We start from the raw sequence: 17,584 nt of genomic DNA on the forward strand, positions 1-17,584 counted from the left end.
CCTGCAAATCTTGTCTGAGGGGTTGGGGGAAGGTGACTGGGGCATCGGTGACACAGAAACCAGTGACACGTGGGTGGGAAAATAAAAACCAGACGATGAGCTAGAAATGGACAGAGAGAAGTCTGGAAATGTCATATGTCACCCAGGACTGTCTGACTCCAGCTGAGTCATTTCTGAAGAGACTTCAGGCAAGTCAAAGAAAGCCAAACACTGCCCAAGACCCAGACTTGAGATCTGAGATGCACCCTGGCATTGCAGTCACTGCCCTCCAGTGGCTGGACATCTGCTCTGTGATTGTCAGAGAGCTGAAAGGAGGGCTTTGCTGGGTTGTAGACGGCCAGGAGGTGAGGACGGGTTTGGGATTCCTTTTGAGTACTCTGGTGAGTCTGGTTTCTCCTCCATACCTAGAACCCAGAGGCAGACACATCCTCTCCACCGGGCTCTGGTCATTGTAATAAGAGTTGTCTCCAGGGAAATATTGCGAATGGCATCATTCAGGCATGCCCAAATAAAACTACCGCCATCAAGGCCGTATTGTGAGCATGACAGAGGGACTGAGGCCAACCATGACACTGTCCTCATTCTTGGCGTAAAAAGGAAACTGGATTCTGTGGGGTGGGACATTTGCTCCTTATATGGATTTAGAATCCCCAAGCAGTCACTCTTGGGAGGGGACAGCAGGGAGAAGTGGTAGAAATAGAAGAGAACAGGAAGCACCTGCCACAATGGAAGGGACAGATTAAGGCGGCGTGGGCCGTGTGCAAGAGCGAAAAAGCGCGCGTGCGCATGCACGCACATGCGCACATGTGTACTTATCTGGGGATACCATGGTAAACGTGTTGCCTCCTGCGTAGGCGGTGAAAGAAGGTTCTGATTCCTGACAACAGCTTCTAAAGCCGTAGAGAAACACCTGTTCGTTTCCCACAGCCAGCTCTTCCCGTCTCATGAATTATCACTTGATCACCACTGTTCAGCACTGAAATCTAGTGATATGTGAGAGTCCTTTAGTAGGAAATCTCCTTGGTGTTGCCTTCTGCACCTGAGATGCCAGCATAAGAAATCAGACTATTATTTAGAAGGAATCTTCAAATGCATGAATTTTATGTGATGTGGTGTTCTGAAAAATAGTTGCTAGAAGCCTTTGGGGCACACTTTTAATTTAACAACAACAAAAAACTTCTGATAGCCTTTCTTATGAATCTCCAAAGTAGCTAAATAAATTTGTTTTTTCTCCTCTAATATGTTCATGTAAATCAATCTCTCTTGCCTCCTCCACCCTCATTTATTGGTTTCATTCCTTGTCTGCGAGAATTTTCAATTTGTACTTCTTGTCCTAGTGAACAAATACTAGATATATACTCCCTAATAGTCCCAGTCTGTGTCTATAAAACCAGAGGGACAGGAGGCTGAGGAATTTCTGGTGAATTCAGGACAGGTTAGACAGAAGACCTGGTAAAGCCCCATGCTGGGGTAGGACCCTTTTATATCCTAGGTCCTCTGTGGGACAACTGTGTCTCCAGGGATGCTGTGGCAGGAAATGATTGATTTTGTTGCCAGCCTCAAAGACCAAAAATATAAGCTCAAACATCCCATGTTCTTTTAATAACTCATTAGAAATCTGTCATCCATGACTTTGTTTTAATCTTTTTGAAGCTATTTTTTTACTTTTAGTGAATAGGAGCTTCTTGCGTAATGAGTTCAATAATTTTACAACTGGTGACCTGATCCTGTCACCTGGGTGCACTACAGTGACTGGCTTCACCTCCCAGTTCCACCCACACATTTCTCAACATGGGCATTTTTGGCAGAACCAGAGGCACCAAAAAATGGTTGCAATCCCCTTGACTCACATGCCTTACATATATGATCCCTGATTCTGTCATTCTTTGCTGTTTGGTCTTAAAAACTTTTATCTATAGAATAATTTTAGGATTATGTTTTACTTACAGAATCCAGATAAATACAAATTTAGATAGTCTCAAGAGGTTTTGAGTGGGTTTGTTTTGTTTTTTTGTTTTCTTTTTAGGGTTATTTTAATTTATCTAATTTTTAAAAAAAGAGTTTACTTATTGATTTGAGAGAGAGAGAATGAGAGAGAGAGAGAGATCACGAGAAGAGGGGAAGGGTAGAGGGAGAAGCAGACTCCCCACTGAGCAGGGAGCCCAATGGGAGACTCGATCCCAGGACCCTGGGATCATGACCTGAGCTGAAGGCAGATGCTTAACCGACTAAGCCACCCAAGCGCCTTATTTTATTTTGAAGGACCCAGAACGATCATATATAATGAGGGATTATCCCACCAAATATACAGACAATTTGGAGCTTCTCCCTCCTGCTAACAATTTTAGGGGCACCTACGTGGAAGTTTGGTGTCCAAAGCCTTAGAAAGCAAGAGCTCCTCAAGAGCTAGTCTTCATTATCAGCCTCTTCTCCTGTCTCTGTAAACTGCACTCTTAAGCTACACTGGGCTATTTATTTGCTAGTCCCGGAGAAGTCATGCTTCTTATGTCTACAGGCCTTGGCATATATTGTTCCCTTTGCTTAGAATTACCTTTGTCAGCCATTAAATAGAACAGTTGAAAATCTAACTTCTCCACAACATCCGATTCTAGGTTCTTAGATGTCATCTAAGTCACCCCTTATACTGTAATCACATAGACCTTTGCTCACACCTTTCTTTTAATAGGTTTTAGAATTCATTGTCATTTTTTCGTTATGTGCCCATTATCTATCTAGACTATTAGTTCTTCCAGAACAGAGACCACATCTTCTTATAAGTAGCAATCTAGCTTATCCTGGTACAATAGGTAATGGAGTGAGTATTTGCTGAAAACATGAATGAATGAGAGCATAAATGATGGTGTACGGGGCTGAGAGGATTTGTATGAACCAACCAGCTCACTCACACACATATGCACACACCACGCACACGCATGCCATGTACACAGATGCAGCACCCACGTGTGCACGAAGGCGCACATGCACGCACACGCAGGTCTCGGTAAACTGGAGCGCCAGGCAGAGGCTGGGTAAAGTTGCAGGTGTAATTTTTTGTATTAGTGTCCTTAATCAATTTTCTTCCTTGTCTGAAAGTCATGAATGCTTATTGCTACTTTTCTCCTCATACATTAACCTAGATTTTTCACAGGGGAATTCATTTTAAATATCACTGGCCTGGGATTTGCTTGTTGTACTTCAAAAGAATGTTCAGCTATTTTTATGTACGCAGTACAAGGATACTAGGTGAAAAATATAAATACCCACACATGCTGCTTCCCTTCACCTTCTGGAACAGTAAATATTCAGGAAAATCAGGCCCGCCATCGATTTTTCCATAATACCCCAATACGTATCATTAGTTGGCAATCTGTCAGGCCGGTTTCAATTCAAGTGACAGACTTCACGTTCAAATCAATTTCGATTAATTTTGTAAGCATCATTTAGAGAAACGTGGCATCAAACCCCCATTTAAATCAAGATGTATGGCATCCTCCACTTTTCATTTATCTTGTCATTTTATGAGGAAAATGCAGTCTTTTGTCTGGTGTTTTTTTATATACATATAAACCCATGCTGCTTATCACTCCTGGTTCCATTATCCCCAAGATAGTCACTTTTTTTTTCCCTCCTAACAGTGGCTCCATTATTTTATTAGTGTCCAAAACGAGACCTCGCAGACAGTGATGATCAGAGAATAATGGAAATTAGAGATGGAAATGACAGATTAGGCCTCCTTGTCTGTTTCCTGGGGCTAATGTTCCTGTCAGTCTGCAACTCGGTGCTTTAGCCTGTCTTATTTTAAACGACACCAACATGGGGCCTCCACCAAGTCCCCAGAGGCTCCTGTCTACATCCCAAGACTGCCTGTACCACGCAGCCGGAGGGGATGACGAACCCTTGTGCGATTACCGATTGAAGCCAGGCCCGTCCGCACATGATCTGTCTGCAAGGCGAGGGATGTGGAGGCTTGAGCGATTAGCCACCAAATCCAATCACTGCAGAAGGCCAGCCTGGATCATTCAGGGCAAAAAGCGAAATGATATTTTGCCGTTGTTTTCTTCAGCGGCAAGTTTGCAGGCTAAGAGATAGAGAGCTGGTTATCCATCACCCTTCGCAACGTTCTACTCAGTAAGAATCATCACCAACCCAGATGCTCGGCCATCATGCAAGCTAAAATCCTGGCTCCCCATCCGTGATGCAAACATTTCAGGGGACGGAGAGTGAGGGGACTAAGGTGACTCTAAATAGCAAACAGCACTCTGTATTCATAGCCCACCTGACATCTATTAGCCAAGTCCTCGGGCCTCCCCACCCATCTTTCAACAGCACGCCACCTCGTGTGTATTTATACCCTTCTACAAACACCGTCCTCCAAATCCGGGGTACTGCCTCTCTGATAGGATCTCAAGTTCAATGGAAACAGAGCAATCCTTCATTTTCACCAACAGAAAAATTTCATGGCATTTTGACTTCCTCAAGTTTTCTGACCTGTGACTCAGATTTCCTTCCCCTAACTTCATTCTCTCTTGTCCTTATTCCTCAACCTCAACCCGTTCCAGAACATTTGCCCTCTTCTAACGTCGATGGGCATCTATCATGCCTTGACTTAGTCATCAGCTGGCCAGTTCTCCGAGTTGAGTCCTTCTATCCTTCACCATAAATCACTCCCTTGGGCTCTTCAATCATTTTTATTGCTCTTCTCCAAACTCTCACCCATTTGTCTCCATATTTATTGCTTTGAGAGTCCAGAACTACACTCCCTATTCTAGGCTCAGTCTCATCAGAATCCTACCTCGGGGATAAGAGTCCTCCATGCCAGTGTATGAAATGATGGTGGTGCCTTTTTCCCACCTTGTCAGGCTGCAAACACATTTCCAACCTGCACAAAAGCAATCGCTCTCAGGTGGCTTGTGCCTTGATTTCTTTCTAGTGTTCCCTGTTCCATCAACTGCTATTATTAGTTAGTGTTTATTGATCCCATTCTCTTCCCACCCTGCTCCATGAGCAAGCCAATGCAGAAAGCAGCTCTCAGCACCCAAAACAGAGTAGAAAGATGCCTCTAAACTGAGGGCTTTAGAGGGGAGAGGGGTGGGGGATTGGGATAGGCCGGTGATGGGTATTAAGGAGGGCACGTATTGCATGGTGCACTGGGTGTTAATAAACAAACAATGAATCATGGAACACTACATCAAAAACAAAGGATATATTGTATGGTGACTAACATAACATAATAAAAAATTATTATTAAAAAAATAAAATAAAAAATAAAAAAATAAAAAGCAAAGGAAGATGCACAGGGCTGATGGCTGCCTGGCAATGTGAATGATCTTCATGCCACTGAACGGTGCACTTCAAAATGATTAAAATGGTCAATTTTATGTGATGTAGATTTTATCACAATAACTTTTTTTAAATGTAAAAAAATTAAAAGAAAAAGGCAAGACAAGGGAACTCTCATCCCAGTCATGTGTGCTTGGGGGAAAGCAAAGGTCTCAGAGGGAAAGGGTGACTGGGGATCTGGCAGAAGTACCCTGACTCAGTATGGAGCACTCCCGCACGTCACCCTGGCTGACGGTGGTGGGGGAAGCACGTTTCTCCTCATGTCCGTCTCTCAGAGCCCCTCAAGCTCTGGGTGAGCCACACGGGAGTCTAGGTGGCTTCGTGCGTCTCCAACAAAATCCTCAGCTAAGTTCTGCCTGTGGAATCCTGGTGGCTGGCGGTGGAATGAAAAAGAAGACAGGGACAGCTTGATTTTCAGATCCCAGCTGGAGGCTGTGGGGCTGCGAGTCAGAGGCAGCATCTCTGAACTCGTAAATGGAGAAAAAGATGACACGGACGTCACTGGAATGGTATAAATATGGAAATGCACGATGACATTTTTACCCATTCGCGATTCAGAATATAACCAGCCTTTAGCTCCGTTCCCTGCACGCAACTGCTCCGCGTCTCTTCTGCACGAAGAAGGGTGACATCTGGGAAGTGGCTCGCTTGCCATTCCCTGCACTTACCCCTGGTTTGTGCCCCATTCATTCCGAATGCAAAGGTGCTTGTGTACCGGATCCTTCATGTAACCTTCGTAGCAGAGGCATTCCCCTTAGAAGCAGAGTAGGAAGAAGAAACGTGAAGCAATTGATTAACATGTCTGTTTGAGAAAATGAATATGAAATGAAATGATCAGATTAAACTCCGACTCTAATAGTGGTGTGGATGAAATGATAAATCCCATTATGTCACACATCCCAGTCTCTACCGCCCACGTGAATGAACACACCCTCAATCTCTCCATCTTCTACTACGTGCTAATTTTCACTAGTGGAGAAACCGAACATTTACAAAGAACCTACTGTACGTGCTCTGTAGAAGCAAACACCGGGAAGTCTTTGAGCAAAAGGACTTTTTCATCCTTATTTGCGCAGTGCCTAGTCTCCTGCAAGGCGCATATTAGGTGATCAATGAATGTTTAAAGAGCTCCTAAGTGACTTATTTCATCAAATATTTCTAAGAAACTTGAAAAGTAGGTATTATCAGCTATGCTATGCTGATAGAGGAAACTGAGGCTCGGAAAAATGAAGGGATCTGGGGACAATTTATAAACGGCAGTTAACATTTGAATCTATGACTCTCTGACTCCGGACCTTTATTCCCACCATGCCATGCTGTTAGCCCACAGAGCAACTACATGCTTAGAGGAGGCCACTTATATCCGTTACGGTTTTAGAGGAATTCTGTGTTTTTGTTTTTGTTTTTAATGAAAATGGCTAATGATTTTGGAGCTGTTAAACAGAAGGACCATCCACAATTCTCTATTTGTTTAGGATAGTACGATGCTTCATTACCACTAGTTACTCCATTAATATACCAAGGGGTTCACAACCCCTCTGGAATTGTATGCAAAACCGTATATGTGTGTATGTTCATGTTGCCACGGCAGGATTCCATAACATTCATCTGATTTACAAGGAAACTCAAGACCCCCCAAAATTAAGAAGCATTGCCTGACTTACCACTGATCTTGAAAACAAATTGCTCCTGTTCCCTTATATTAATAATTCCTTATGTAATTTATATATCCCTAAACTGCAGAGACCAGTCCCACTCTTTCACTGGCTGGTTAGTTCGTAGGTAAAGAACAGGGCGTGACTTCCTATGATCTGTACGTAACAAAAGTGGCTTGCCCTCAGGAGACCAGGGGCATGCAGTTTGTTCATCTTTCTAGCAAGAGACACTTAAAAAAGGATACACATAGAATAATAGCTTTGAGTGCTGTTTTCTCTTTTCAAAGACAAAAACTAATAAAAATGAAGCAAAGTGGCCCCACAGTTATGAGGGAAGGGAGTGGGTAGGTTCTAAAGCAATGAGTTTTTTGTTAGGATCTAAGCTTAACCATTCCTTTCAAGATGGACCTCTAAGCTACTCCCCTCAGGACCCCACTATCAGATAACGCTCATTTTCTTCCCCCCAACACCTGCTTAGCTCAAGGTGCTTAGCAGCTTCTTAGTTTGTGGGGGCTGTACACAGAGTATGAGGTCAGTCCTCTGTCTCCTGTATGGGACACTCAGGCTTCACATGAGCTAGATTCGCAACAGGCTCAAATCCACGGGCTCCAGGGGTGCTGAGCTGTAGCTAGGAACGGTCAGGGAGCTAGAGGCGGAACATAGGAAAAGGAAGCTTGAAATTAGATAGGTGATAATTAAGCTTTCAGATGAAGGCTGTTTCTTTGGGAAAAGGAAAGATAAAGAAGGCAAGTACCAGAGGCTCATAAAAGAAGAAAATCACCAAGGAGCCAGGCCGCCTGTTTACCAAGTTCAAGGAAAGCAGGGGCTCAAGACTATAAGCTACACAAGGGCAGGAACAAGTTTCATTTTTCTGCACGAGTAGGGATTGTATACATAATGCGTAATGGAAAATTCATTAATTAACTTAAAATTTTGCCCTACATTTATAGTTAACACCACTACCATCATTCTCAAGACAGAGAGATCGAGGGCAACTAAAGGGGTCTAGGGCACAGACATGCTTCCCCCTTCAGATCATCTCCTGATTGTCCTCGTGGACATCAGGCCTGGGTGTGACGTTAAAAAACAGGAAGTAACCTCAAGAGGTTGTCAGAGCCATCACTCCGACTCTCAGAGGGTCTTGGCTAGAGGCCTTGCCCTAGAAATGCGGACTGACAGGAAAGGAAGTCCTTCCACATTTGATATCTAGTTACCACAAAACATGTAAAAATAAATGCACTAACAACTCAGAGTTCAAGCAGAGCCTGATTTTCCTAATGATGGCAATATGCACCATTTGTAGAGCACATTTACCTTTCTCAAATTGCCTTCAAAGTCATTATCTCCTTATGCGGTTTCATCACTCATGACTATGTGGGGACACCACCGACAACAGAGAAAGCTTTCCTCCATATAATGTCATGTGCAGCCCAAAGTCAGAGCAACAGAGACATTTTCAAACATATCAGGCTAGAGTTTGAGGATATCCAAAATCTGCCTCTCAAATGATCCTCATTTCCGGAACCCACCAAACGTCCCCCTTCTGCATTCCTCCTCAAAACCAGTTTGGCCATCTACACGGAAAGGAGTTTTGACTTGATGAGGGAAGTTGCTATGGCAACCAAATGCTAAATCTTGACTTTAAGAGGGGTTTCGTGCAAGCACAAGCTCCGACTGTTAGCTGTGAATTTTAAAGACCCCACAAGGGTGTTGGATGCCCTCCTAAGCTAGAAGTGTTACAGTCTCTGCATCTGCTGTGACAGATGGCGGGGAACACATGACGTGCCGACTCGGTGGCGGTGTTTGCAGGAATCCAATGGAGAGACGTGTCACGGCCACGGAGAAGTGCCCAACCGGGAGGGAGTGTGCCCTGCAGGAGACACTCACGGGCAACCACACTACCAGAGAGCAGAAGCCCACCAAGAGGTGATCCAGGGAGGGCGAGGAAATGGCTACCCTTGATTTGTGCTTGGTACCCTGAGGTCACATGCCTTGAAGGAACTTGTATGGTGCCTGTGCCTTCCCTCATTGCCCATTCTACAGGTGAAGGACTGAGGTGCAAATCTCATCAAAGGATTAACAAAGACCTTGAAGCTAAGGCTCCTCAGACATGACTGGGCTGGACTTGACGGGGCCAAAAGCCCCGAGTCACCTATCCTTCAGGTTGCTGTTGGCTTTCATTAAATGGAATTGGGTGATGACCTCCCTCTGGAAGACACCTGGACTTGGGTAATATCTAACTGCCCGGCCTCCTTCCCTGTGGAGACATCAGGCAAGAGGCAGGCCCAGAGTCAAAGAGCCCTGCATGACTCTGGGAGGGCAGACAGAGGGAAATACGCCAAAGTACGTCCTGAAGGAAGGTGTTTTAATTGAGCCACAAAAGGGAGTTTGGAAAGAGTGGGCAATCCACGTGGCAGGAACAAAATGGGAGCTGTTCTACCCTGCCAAATTGGGCTCGAGAGAGAGAGAGGCAGTGGTTCAGACCGAGGAAAGGGGAGGAGGGCTACATTGAGTCTGGAAAAGTGGTCCAACACCCCTTGCCAGATTTTACATATTTCTTTGTAGTTAGGACTAGCTTCTAGAAAGATCTGGGGTAGAAGGAATTTCTGTGGATGGCAATCTTGGATGGCAATTAAAATTTGATTTAGCTTGGGAGACTGTGCTCCTTGCAGACCCATAAAAGCTACATATCTTGAAAAGGGCAGTGAGGGTCTGTGGCCAGGGCTGACGGGGGCTGTGAGATCAAGCAGGTGTGTGCAGCCCCCGCAGTTGCCCAACCGGCTGAACACAGCCCGGGCCTGGAGGGGTGAGAAACGCTAAGGATAGCAGTTAGGCTGTGGTTCCCTCAAAAGCCAAGCAAGGGAGCAAACAGACAACGGTAAGAAAAACCCTTAGAAGGCACAGGAAAAGTCAACCTCTGGCTGGATCCAGCCAGGGCACTATGCCATTCAACCTCAGTGGTCTGCTGTCAGCCCACTGGAACCGGAGACACACCCAGGTCATAAACCTGGGAGGATCTGGGGAAGAATGTCAGTGTGCATTGGCCAAGAACTTCCAGGCACTGGGCTCCCAGTTCCAGGTACGTTACATCCCCTCCAGATAGTTTGTTGCTAGAATGTAGACAGGAATCTGCAACGGAAAACAGACCAACAAGCTCCATCGAGCGCCAGCTCTTCTGTCGACGCCTGACACATCTTTGCATGGTCTAGGGGGCCACCTCTGTAAGCGGGGCTGGGGAGCTACAGAGGAGCGTAACGATGCTTGTCCTTTCTCTGTCCTTTTCTTCCTGCTGTTTCTACAGGTGCCATGACAATGATCACAAACGTAGTGGTTGAAACAGCACTAATTTATTATCTTACAGCTCTGTAGGTCAGAAGTCTGACTAAGTCTCACGGGGCTAAACACAAGGGGTCCGTAGGGCTACGTTCCTTCTCGTGAGGAGAATCTGCTTCCTCGCCTTTTCCGCCTTCTGGAGGCCACCCCCATTCCTTACGCCGTGCCCCCCTCCTCTACTTCAAAGCCGGCAGTGGCTGGTGGGGTCCTTCTCACGTTCGTGTCGTAGGATCTGGTCTCTTCTTCTGCCTCCCTCTTCCACTTTTAAGTGGGCCCACCTGGTTGATCCAAGATACTCTCCTCATTTTATTTTTTTTAAAAGATTTGTTTGTTTATTTATTTGAAAGGGGGGGGAGAGTGCACTAGAGTGAGCAGGGGGGAGGGGCAGAGGGAGAGAATTTCAAGCAGACTCTCCACTGAGCAGGGAGCCCAACTCAGGGCTCGATCTCACAACCCTGAGAGCATGACCTGAGCCAAAACCCAGAGTCAGACGCCAAAACCAAGAGTTCACCGACTGAGCCCCCCAGGCGCCCTACTCTCCTCATTTTAAAGCCAGTTGTTTAGCAACCTTAATTCACCTTCGCCATGTAACGTAACTCATTCACAGGTTCTGGGGATGAGGAGGAGAACATCTTGGGGGGCCCAGTATTCTGCCTACCACAGCTGCTATTCAGGACCACTGTGCAGGTGATGAGTAAAAACACGCTTAACTCTGGAACCCTCTGGAAGGTTGCCTAAGGAGAGCTCCAGGCCCCAGAGGATGCTCCTTTGCAGTGACGGAGCGTGTGTGTTTGTGTGTTTGTGCAGCGTGTATGTGAAGAAGTACACACGTGCACTTGCACAGTTCCGGATCTCCATATGGGCAGACCCCTCAGCATGGCTGGGAAAGCACATGTCCCAACACTATGACATTTCCAAGTGAGTTAGCTGGAGGGTTGCAAAAATAACGTCGGCTTGACTTGCAGCCAATTCCCACACTCAGCTCTTTGGAGAAAGGCTCTAGGATGGAGTGTGGGAGGCGATAAAGTTTCTCACTGACGAGCATGTGGGTTGACCACATCATCCCATGTGCGGGAAGAAGCAGGGTGGGAAGGGGGAGGGCTTCCATTTCCAGCATTAATGAAAATAAAAGTCTCTGCAGCAGCATTTCTCAGCTGCTCCCCCCAAATGAAGATGTTGCACCTTAGCTCTCTGGTGTGGCATCTGGGTTCCTCTCTGCAGTCTCCCTCCTGGTCTTCCAGTTGGATATTCGGTCATTGTCACAGATACTGGGAAGCCACTAGCAGAGGAGGGCTTCCCAAAGTCATTTTCAGCAAGGATTAGAAATGAGACGTCTGGGAAGACTGAAGAGGCAGGTGATGGGAACTTCACTGTGGACAAGCAGCCGGCCCGGCTCCTGGCTCAGGAAGCACGCTCAGTAATGACGGCTGCTTGCATAGTCTTCAATGACAAATATGTTGGATCTGACATGTCTGGGGAAATCAAGCAACCCTTGATAACCCCCTCTGCTCTGACTTCATGACGGATGGAACACAGACTATGCCTTAGGAAGCCGCGGGGCTTAGGGTGAGTTATGTACATTCTTGGGGGGATTCACACATTGGTCTAAAGGAGGTCATTTCTCTCTAAGACCCCTCCATGCTCAAAACACCAATCCCTTCTCCCCACATGTAATTGAAAGTGCTTCCTGTTCTTTGAAACCTCAGTAGAACCTTCCAAGGCCCTCTGAAGATCAGGCTTGTCTCAGAAGTGAGTTTAAGCACTGAGCTTGTCCCAGGATCTCTCACTCCAAGTCAGCCGGGGGGACCAGAGACCAGCTCTGCTCATGGAGAGGCCCCTCTTTGGAGATGAGCCCTTTTTCCTTTTTCCCAAGCACACTGGCTTTTGGGCATGGTGCTCAACCCATCTGTTTGATTTGGTGTTTGCCTGACAGCGTGGGAAGAACAGTAAGTAAGCACAGTCTTAGATATCAGATGTTTGAAATGCTGTACTTTCTTTTCCATATGGGGGCCTGGAATCCCGACGATGGGCCCAGGTGAAAACAACTCTTAGACCTAAGAAAATGAACTCTGAGTGTTGCAGCCACCTGTTACTCTTCCAAAGACACACAGAAATGCATTATAACAGAAGCAGGGCTCTATCTCTTGGACTCAGTCTCTACTAATAGCCCTCCACCCCAGCACCTGAAGAAAACGCATCTGTAGGAGTGTGTGTGCCTGTGTGTATGTGTGCACGTGTGTGTGTATGTATGTGTGCATGTGTACTGTGTATGTGTATACGCATGTGTGCACGTGTGTGCATGTGCGTGTACTCGTATATACGTGTGCGTGTGTGTGTGGTGGAGGAGAAGGGGCTGTACCTGAGGCACAGGGAGCTGGAGGAATTGGCCCCCAGATTCCTACACTTCCCTTGGGGGTCTTAGCTATCATTACATGCCTTCCTTTGTTCTAAGACATTACACGACTTCCCTGGGAACGATCTATCTGTGGTACTGAATCTACTGGACCCAGGTCCTGATGAAGACTGTTGCAGGTAAACCCCTTCTACAAGGAAAGTGCACAGCAACCCGGAAGGAGGGGCCCACACTCCTCAGGATCGTGGAGCTCACGAAGCTGTGGGCGTGGCACCATGTGTGCCGTGTCCGAATGTGGACCCTCTCGGGGAAGCCCCAGCCCCATCTGATAACATGACAGCCTGAGAGATGTCTCTCCCCTTGGCCCCAGTAATCTCTCTCCTAGAATTTACCCGAAGAAAATAACTTCATTTATGTGGAAATGCATTTATGTGGAAAGATATTCATTTTGGTAGTATTTATAAAAATTAAAAATTTAAAGCATCCTAAATGTCAAATAATAGGGGACTATTTAAATGAGCTATGATATGGACGTACAATGGAATACCAAATAGCCATTAAAATTATGTTATTGAGGATTATTTAATGGTTCTGGAAAAATTTCATGATAGAATGTGAAGTGAAAAAATCAAGAAAACGCTACTGGACTTAGTGTGCTTATAAGTCTCTAAAACTCATGCTCAGATAAAAGATCAGAAGGCAGGACAATACAATTTTAAAATGATTTCTCCAAGAGATAGAATTATAGATGATTATTATTTTCTCCTATCAACTTTTCTAAATTTTCCAAATTTTCTGCAATACACATGCATAAAAAGTCTAGCCCCAGAAGCTGACTTCCGCTGACAGGATGGCAAATGGATGGTGGAGGTCATCCTAAACTGGCCTGTCTGGGGTACAGAGTAGGGGCTACAGATAGGATTCTTCCAAGGCTTCCGCCAGAAGATGACACGTTTTAAGTCAACATGTTCAGGGGCCCAGCCGCACACTGGTAGCTTGCACCGTCTAGGCCCCCAAAGGCAATGGAAACATCGGGAGAGGTGGTCTGGGTTTCCAGAGGGGTGATTGCAAGAGGCATGAACTCTGACAGTTACCCGCTGCCCGGTGCTCCTGCCTACCAGTTTCGGGGTCACATTGGTGTTCACAGGGGTCCAGGAGCCGCCGGGCACAGAGGTCCATGGCCCAGGGCCCACTGGAGTTCTGCTGAGAGAAGAGGACCACTTGAGCGGGGTTCAGCCAGTCACTGGCATCCAGCTGGCTCCCCTCCAGCAGGATGAAGCGGCTCCCTGCAGGAGAGAGAGAGGAGGCGTGCCTGTGCGTGCACACATGCAACACACACACGTGCGTGCACACACGTGCATCGCTCAAGACACAGTACGGGATGCTGCACAGATTAGCCCAATCCGAGGTCAGTACTCCTACCAGCCCCGGCCTGTCATGAGCCCCCGAGCAAGGGATCCACAGATGGAGGCTCAGCCACCACGTGGACCTCCTGCTGCCCTTGCTCCATTGTTCCCTGCTGCTTTGCTCCACCCCATCTCTATCAGGGTGGGCCTAGGGGATGCTGGGACAGAGCAGCTCTGTGATGGCCACGGCATGGCTCCATCAGACCCAGCCACAGGCACTGGCATTCACCCAAGGAGCAGGGGCCTGCTGCCTGGTCTCCTCCACTTGCCGTGAAATAGCAGGCCCTCTAATAGCGCGCACAGTCCCCACCTGTTTTCACCCTTCTAGCAGCAGAGAGAAGAGACATTAACAAGTCAATTAGGTGCTCTGGGCCTCACGAACTCAGGGCCTCCAGAACCTGTACTGCTCCCTCATTATATTGGGGTCCCCCTGGACAAAAGGAAATTATTGCTTCAGAGTTCTAGGCTTTTAGCAAGTTCCTACAATTAGGAATTTCTCACCCGGGCATACCAAACCGAAGCATGGCTGATTCTTAATCACCTCCACTGCTCCACTTAGCTTCTCTCTTCCCAAAAGCCAGAGAATCTCTCGGTGTCTATCTACCTGTATCCAGCATGCTCTGTATTTCTCTACAAAGACAGGGGCTTATTTTAAAGCAAACAGAAATGAGAAATTGGAATGGGCATAGAGAAGAGGAGGTAATCTGTTCAATTTTTTTTTTTTTTAACCTGCTTTCTGATTTTGTCTGTGGACAATCCAAATTTGTCCTAAGCCTTAATTGTCTGGGTTTCTTTGCCCTCACTTACAGTAATAAGTAACAGTGACCCCTGGCTTCTCTATCTTCCTGACCCAACATGAAAACTTCCCCTTTGGGGAGGAAGCCGCACCCACGGAGGCGAGCTTACCATCGGCGATCAGGTGCTCAGGGACGTGCAGTGTGATTTTGACAACGAGGGGGCAGCTGACGTGGGAGGAGCACACAAGGCCAATCACGCAGCTGGTGATGCTGATCAGCGTCAAGGTGGTCTTATTCACAGGACTTCGGGGAGAGCCCACTGGAAGCAAGATACAAGCAAGACACGTGGCGGTAAGAATCTTGGCAGTGGGAGGCTGATCTGGCCTTCTGCTGCCCAACCCAGCAAACAGGGGAGGCAGTGGGCAAACCTAGCCCTGGCAGGGAATGTTCCATCCTCATGGAACACCATGTCGGCAGCTAGAGTCAGAGGGGATTAGCCTACTAGTGGCCCTCGGGGTCAACAACGGTCAGTTGTGTGCAAGTTCTCTGCACTCTTCCTGGGACAGGTTCACAAAGAAATGAGAAAGGAGGGCATTCTCCCCCGCTACTCGCCTGGCTGAGCTCCAACCTCTTGCCCAAGGGTGGCAAGGATGCTTCTACCACGTGCTAGAACTCTCTGCACTTCTCACCGCTTCTCACAGCGGGCGCTCTCAAAAACCAGGTCCTTCCTCCCAGGGTTCAAACTACTTCTCAAACTGCCTCTTGAGAAACTTCCTAAGTTCTGTGGGTGGGAGTCCTACAGGTGACTCTTTGTCTATAGGACCGACCAGGAAGGAGGAAAGTCTGCTCTGTATGTGTAGAGGATGCTGTCACGCCTGAAGGGTCCCGCCAGCCCTGCAGTCGCTGGGGTAAGATTATAAATGGCAGCCTCGTGAGCAAATAAGGATGCCGAGAAGACACTTGCAGGCAGGTACGGACAGAAATAGGAAGGAAGGTTTTCATGGTGTGTCTTTGTTTTCGGTTTTTGTGCAGAGGATAAAATGGTAGTAACAAGAGGGACATTTCATGTGGAGGCAGAACAGATGTGGGGAAGTAGGAAAGCAAGGCAAGTGGCCAAAAAAATGTGTCCTTTGTCATTTTCTTATGGTCTGGTCTGTGTTGGCATTTACGACTGATAGAAATAAAAGGTATCTATTACGTCGGACAGCGGGCGAAGTGCTTTGTATACATTATTTTCTTTTTATTATTTGCTTCCTTAGAATAAATCTAGGAGTCTGGATAGTAACTACCCACTTCACAGGTAAGGAAAATCAGTCTCAAGGAGATCAACCTCATAGTGACAGTTAAAATCTACGAAGCGTCATTATGTGTCAGGGCCAGCGCTCAGGCTTTGCGTGGCTCGTGTCACTTAACAATGACCACGGTCTGATGAGGCAATGCCCACAGAGGGACAATCAAAGAGGTGACAGGGCACGTCCAGGGTCAAGCTGCTACTAAGAAGCTGGGATGGAGGCAGGGGTCCAGCTGAGGCGACAGCCCCCAGACAGGGCGCTACTCAATCTTTGGGCCCAGGGGAGTCTTTGGAACGGCTGTTCTCAGGACCACGGGACGGTCTGGGTCCGTGGCTGCACCCATCCCATCCGTTATGGCAGCAGGTGCTCTGAGCTGCGTGCTGGCAGGAGCTGGGGGATGAGACACCGCAGGGTGGCAGACGGCCTCGGGATCCTCTGTGCCTTGCTACCTGGAGATATTCTTTTCACCTTAGGAACCTTTCACCAGGGGGTTTATTTCCCCACACTTACGAATCTCTACTCCCAGCGCAAACCGGGCCTGAGCAGCAGATCCGCCACCAACCAGCACGTCCCCCGGGCACTCGAAAGCGAGACTGGACCCTCCCTCTTCCTCCGATTTCCACCACCGGAGAACGGCGCCCTGAGCTACTTGGTTTCTCCAGTCGGAAAACTCCTGTCCGACCCTGCCCTCCGTGATACAAGCCATGCCCTCCCTCCCTCCACGCCATGAAATCTGTTTCCAGCTTCTGTCCAAAGTCTCTCTGGCCTTCATTTTCTCCATCCCAACCGCGCCCAGCACCGCACACCTGGACTGCCGCAAGAGCTGTGTGCCTGGTCTCCCTGCCTCAACGCCCCCCCCCGCCCGCCCCTGCAGGCACCCTTCGCGAAGCTGAGCGGACCAGGGGGACGCTCTTGGAAAGCCTCCAGATGCGCCAACTGAAGCGTTAGGTCTGCGTCCTCTGGTCAGGGCGCGTGCTGTCTCCTGACCCCCCAGCCTTACTTCCTAAGCAAACCGCAAACCCGCACCAGACGCTTCATTCTAGTAAACCCTTTCCCACTCTCTGACTAGACCGTTATCGTTTGTGTCTCTGACTTTGCACATATCATTTCCTCCTCCGCAGAATGCCATTTTGTCACCTTGTCAGCCTGGTATACACCTACTCTTCAAGTCTCCGTGCCAACAGCATCTCCTTGTAAACACTTCCCTGAAACCTTTAAGAGCAGATTCTCACTCATCCCTTGTTGTTCCTCTAGCCCTGGTGCACCCTGCTGTTAAAGCTTTTATCACACGGTGTTGTCACTGTTTACGGGCACTTGCCGCTGCTCTCCTGTGACTGCAGTAACTTGCTACTCATCTTCCTGCCTCCGCGGTCCTTCCGGATCATCCACCCACCATCCAGCATCTCTACCTGACTTCGAAATGTCCAGTGGGCCTACAGAACCAAGTGCAAACTCATGGCTCAGGTGC

General features: G+C 47.6%; 1 protein-coding gene across 2 annotated transcripts in view; it reads right to left on the reverse strand.

Annotated features, from left to right (window-relative positions):
- The window catches only part of ASTN1 (astrotactin 1), a 290,412-nt gene that overhangs the window by 130,013 nt on the left and 142,815 nt on the right, over positions 1-17,584 (reverse strand). The window contains exons 6-8 of one of the 2 annotated variants that reach the window (XM_026509292.3): positions 14,994-15,143; positions 13,800-13,967; positions 6,009-6,093 (exon numbers count right to left, since the gene is read on the reverse strand). In XM_026509292.3, coding sequence (XP_026365077.1) covers positions 6,009-6,093; positions 13,800-13,967; positions 14,994-15,143 — 403 coding nt within the window. Of the gene's footprint in view, positions 1-6,008; positions 6,094-13,775; positions 13,968-14,993; positions 15,144-17,584 lie in introns of both variants that reach the window. The other variant, XM_044387798.2, reaches the window with a different exon arrangement.

Source organism: Ursus arctos, unplaced genomic scaffold (assembly GCF_023065955.2).
Source record: "Ursus arctos isolate Adak ecotype North America unplaced genomic scaffold, UrsArc2.0 scaffold_2, whole genome shotgun sequence".
Classification (NCBI taxonomy): Eukaryota; Metazoa; Chordata; class Mammalia; order Carnivora; family Ursidae; genus Ursus; species Ursus arctos.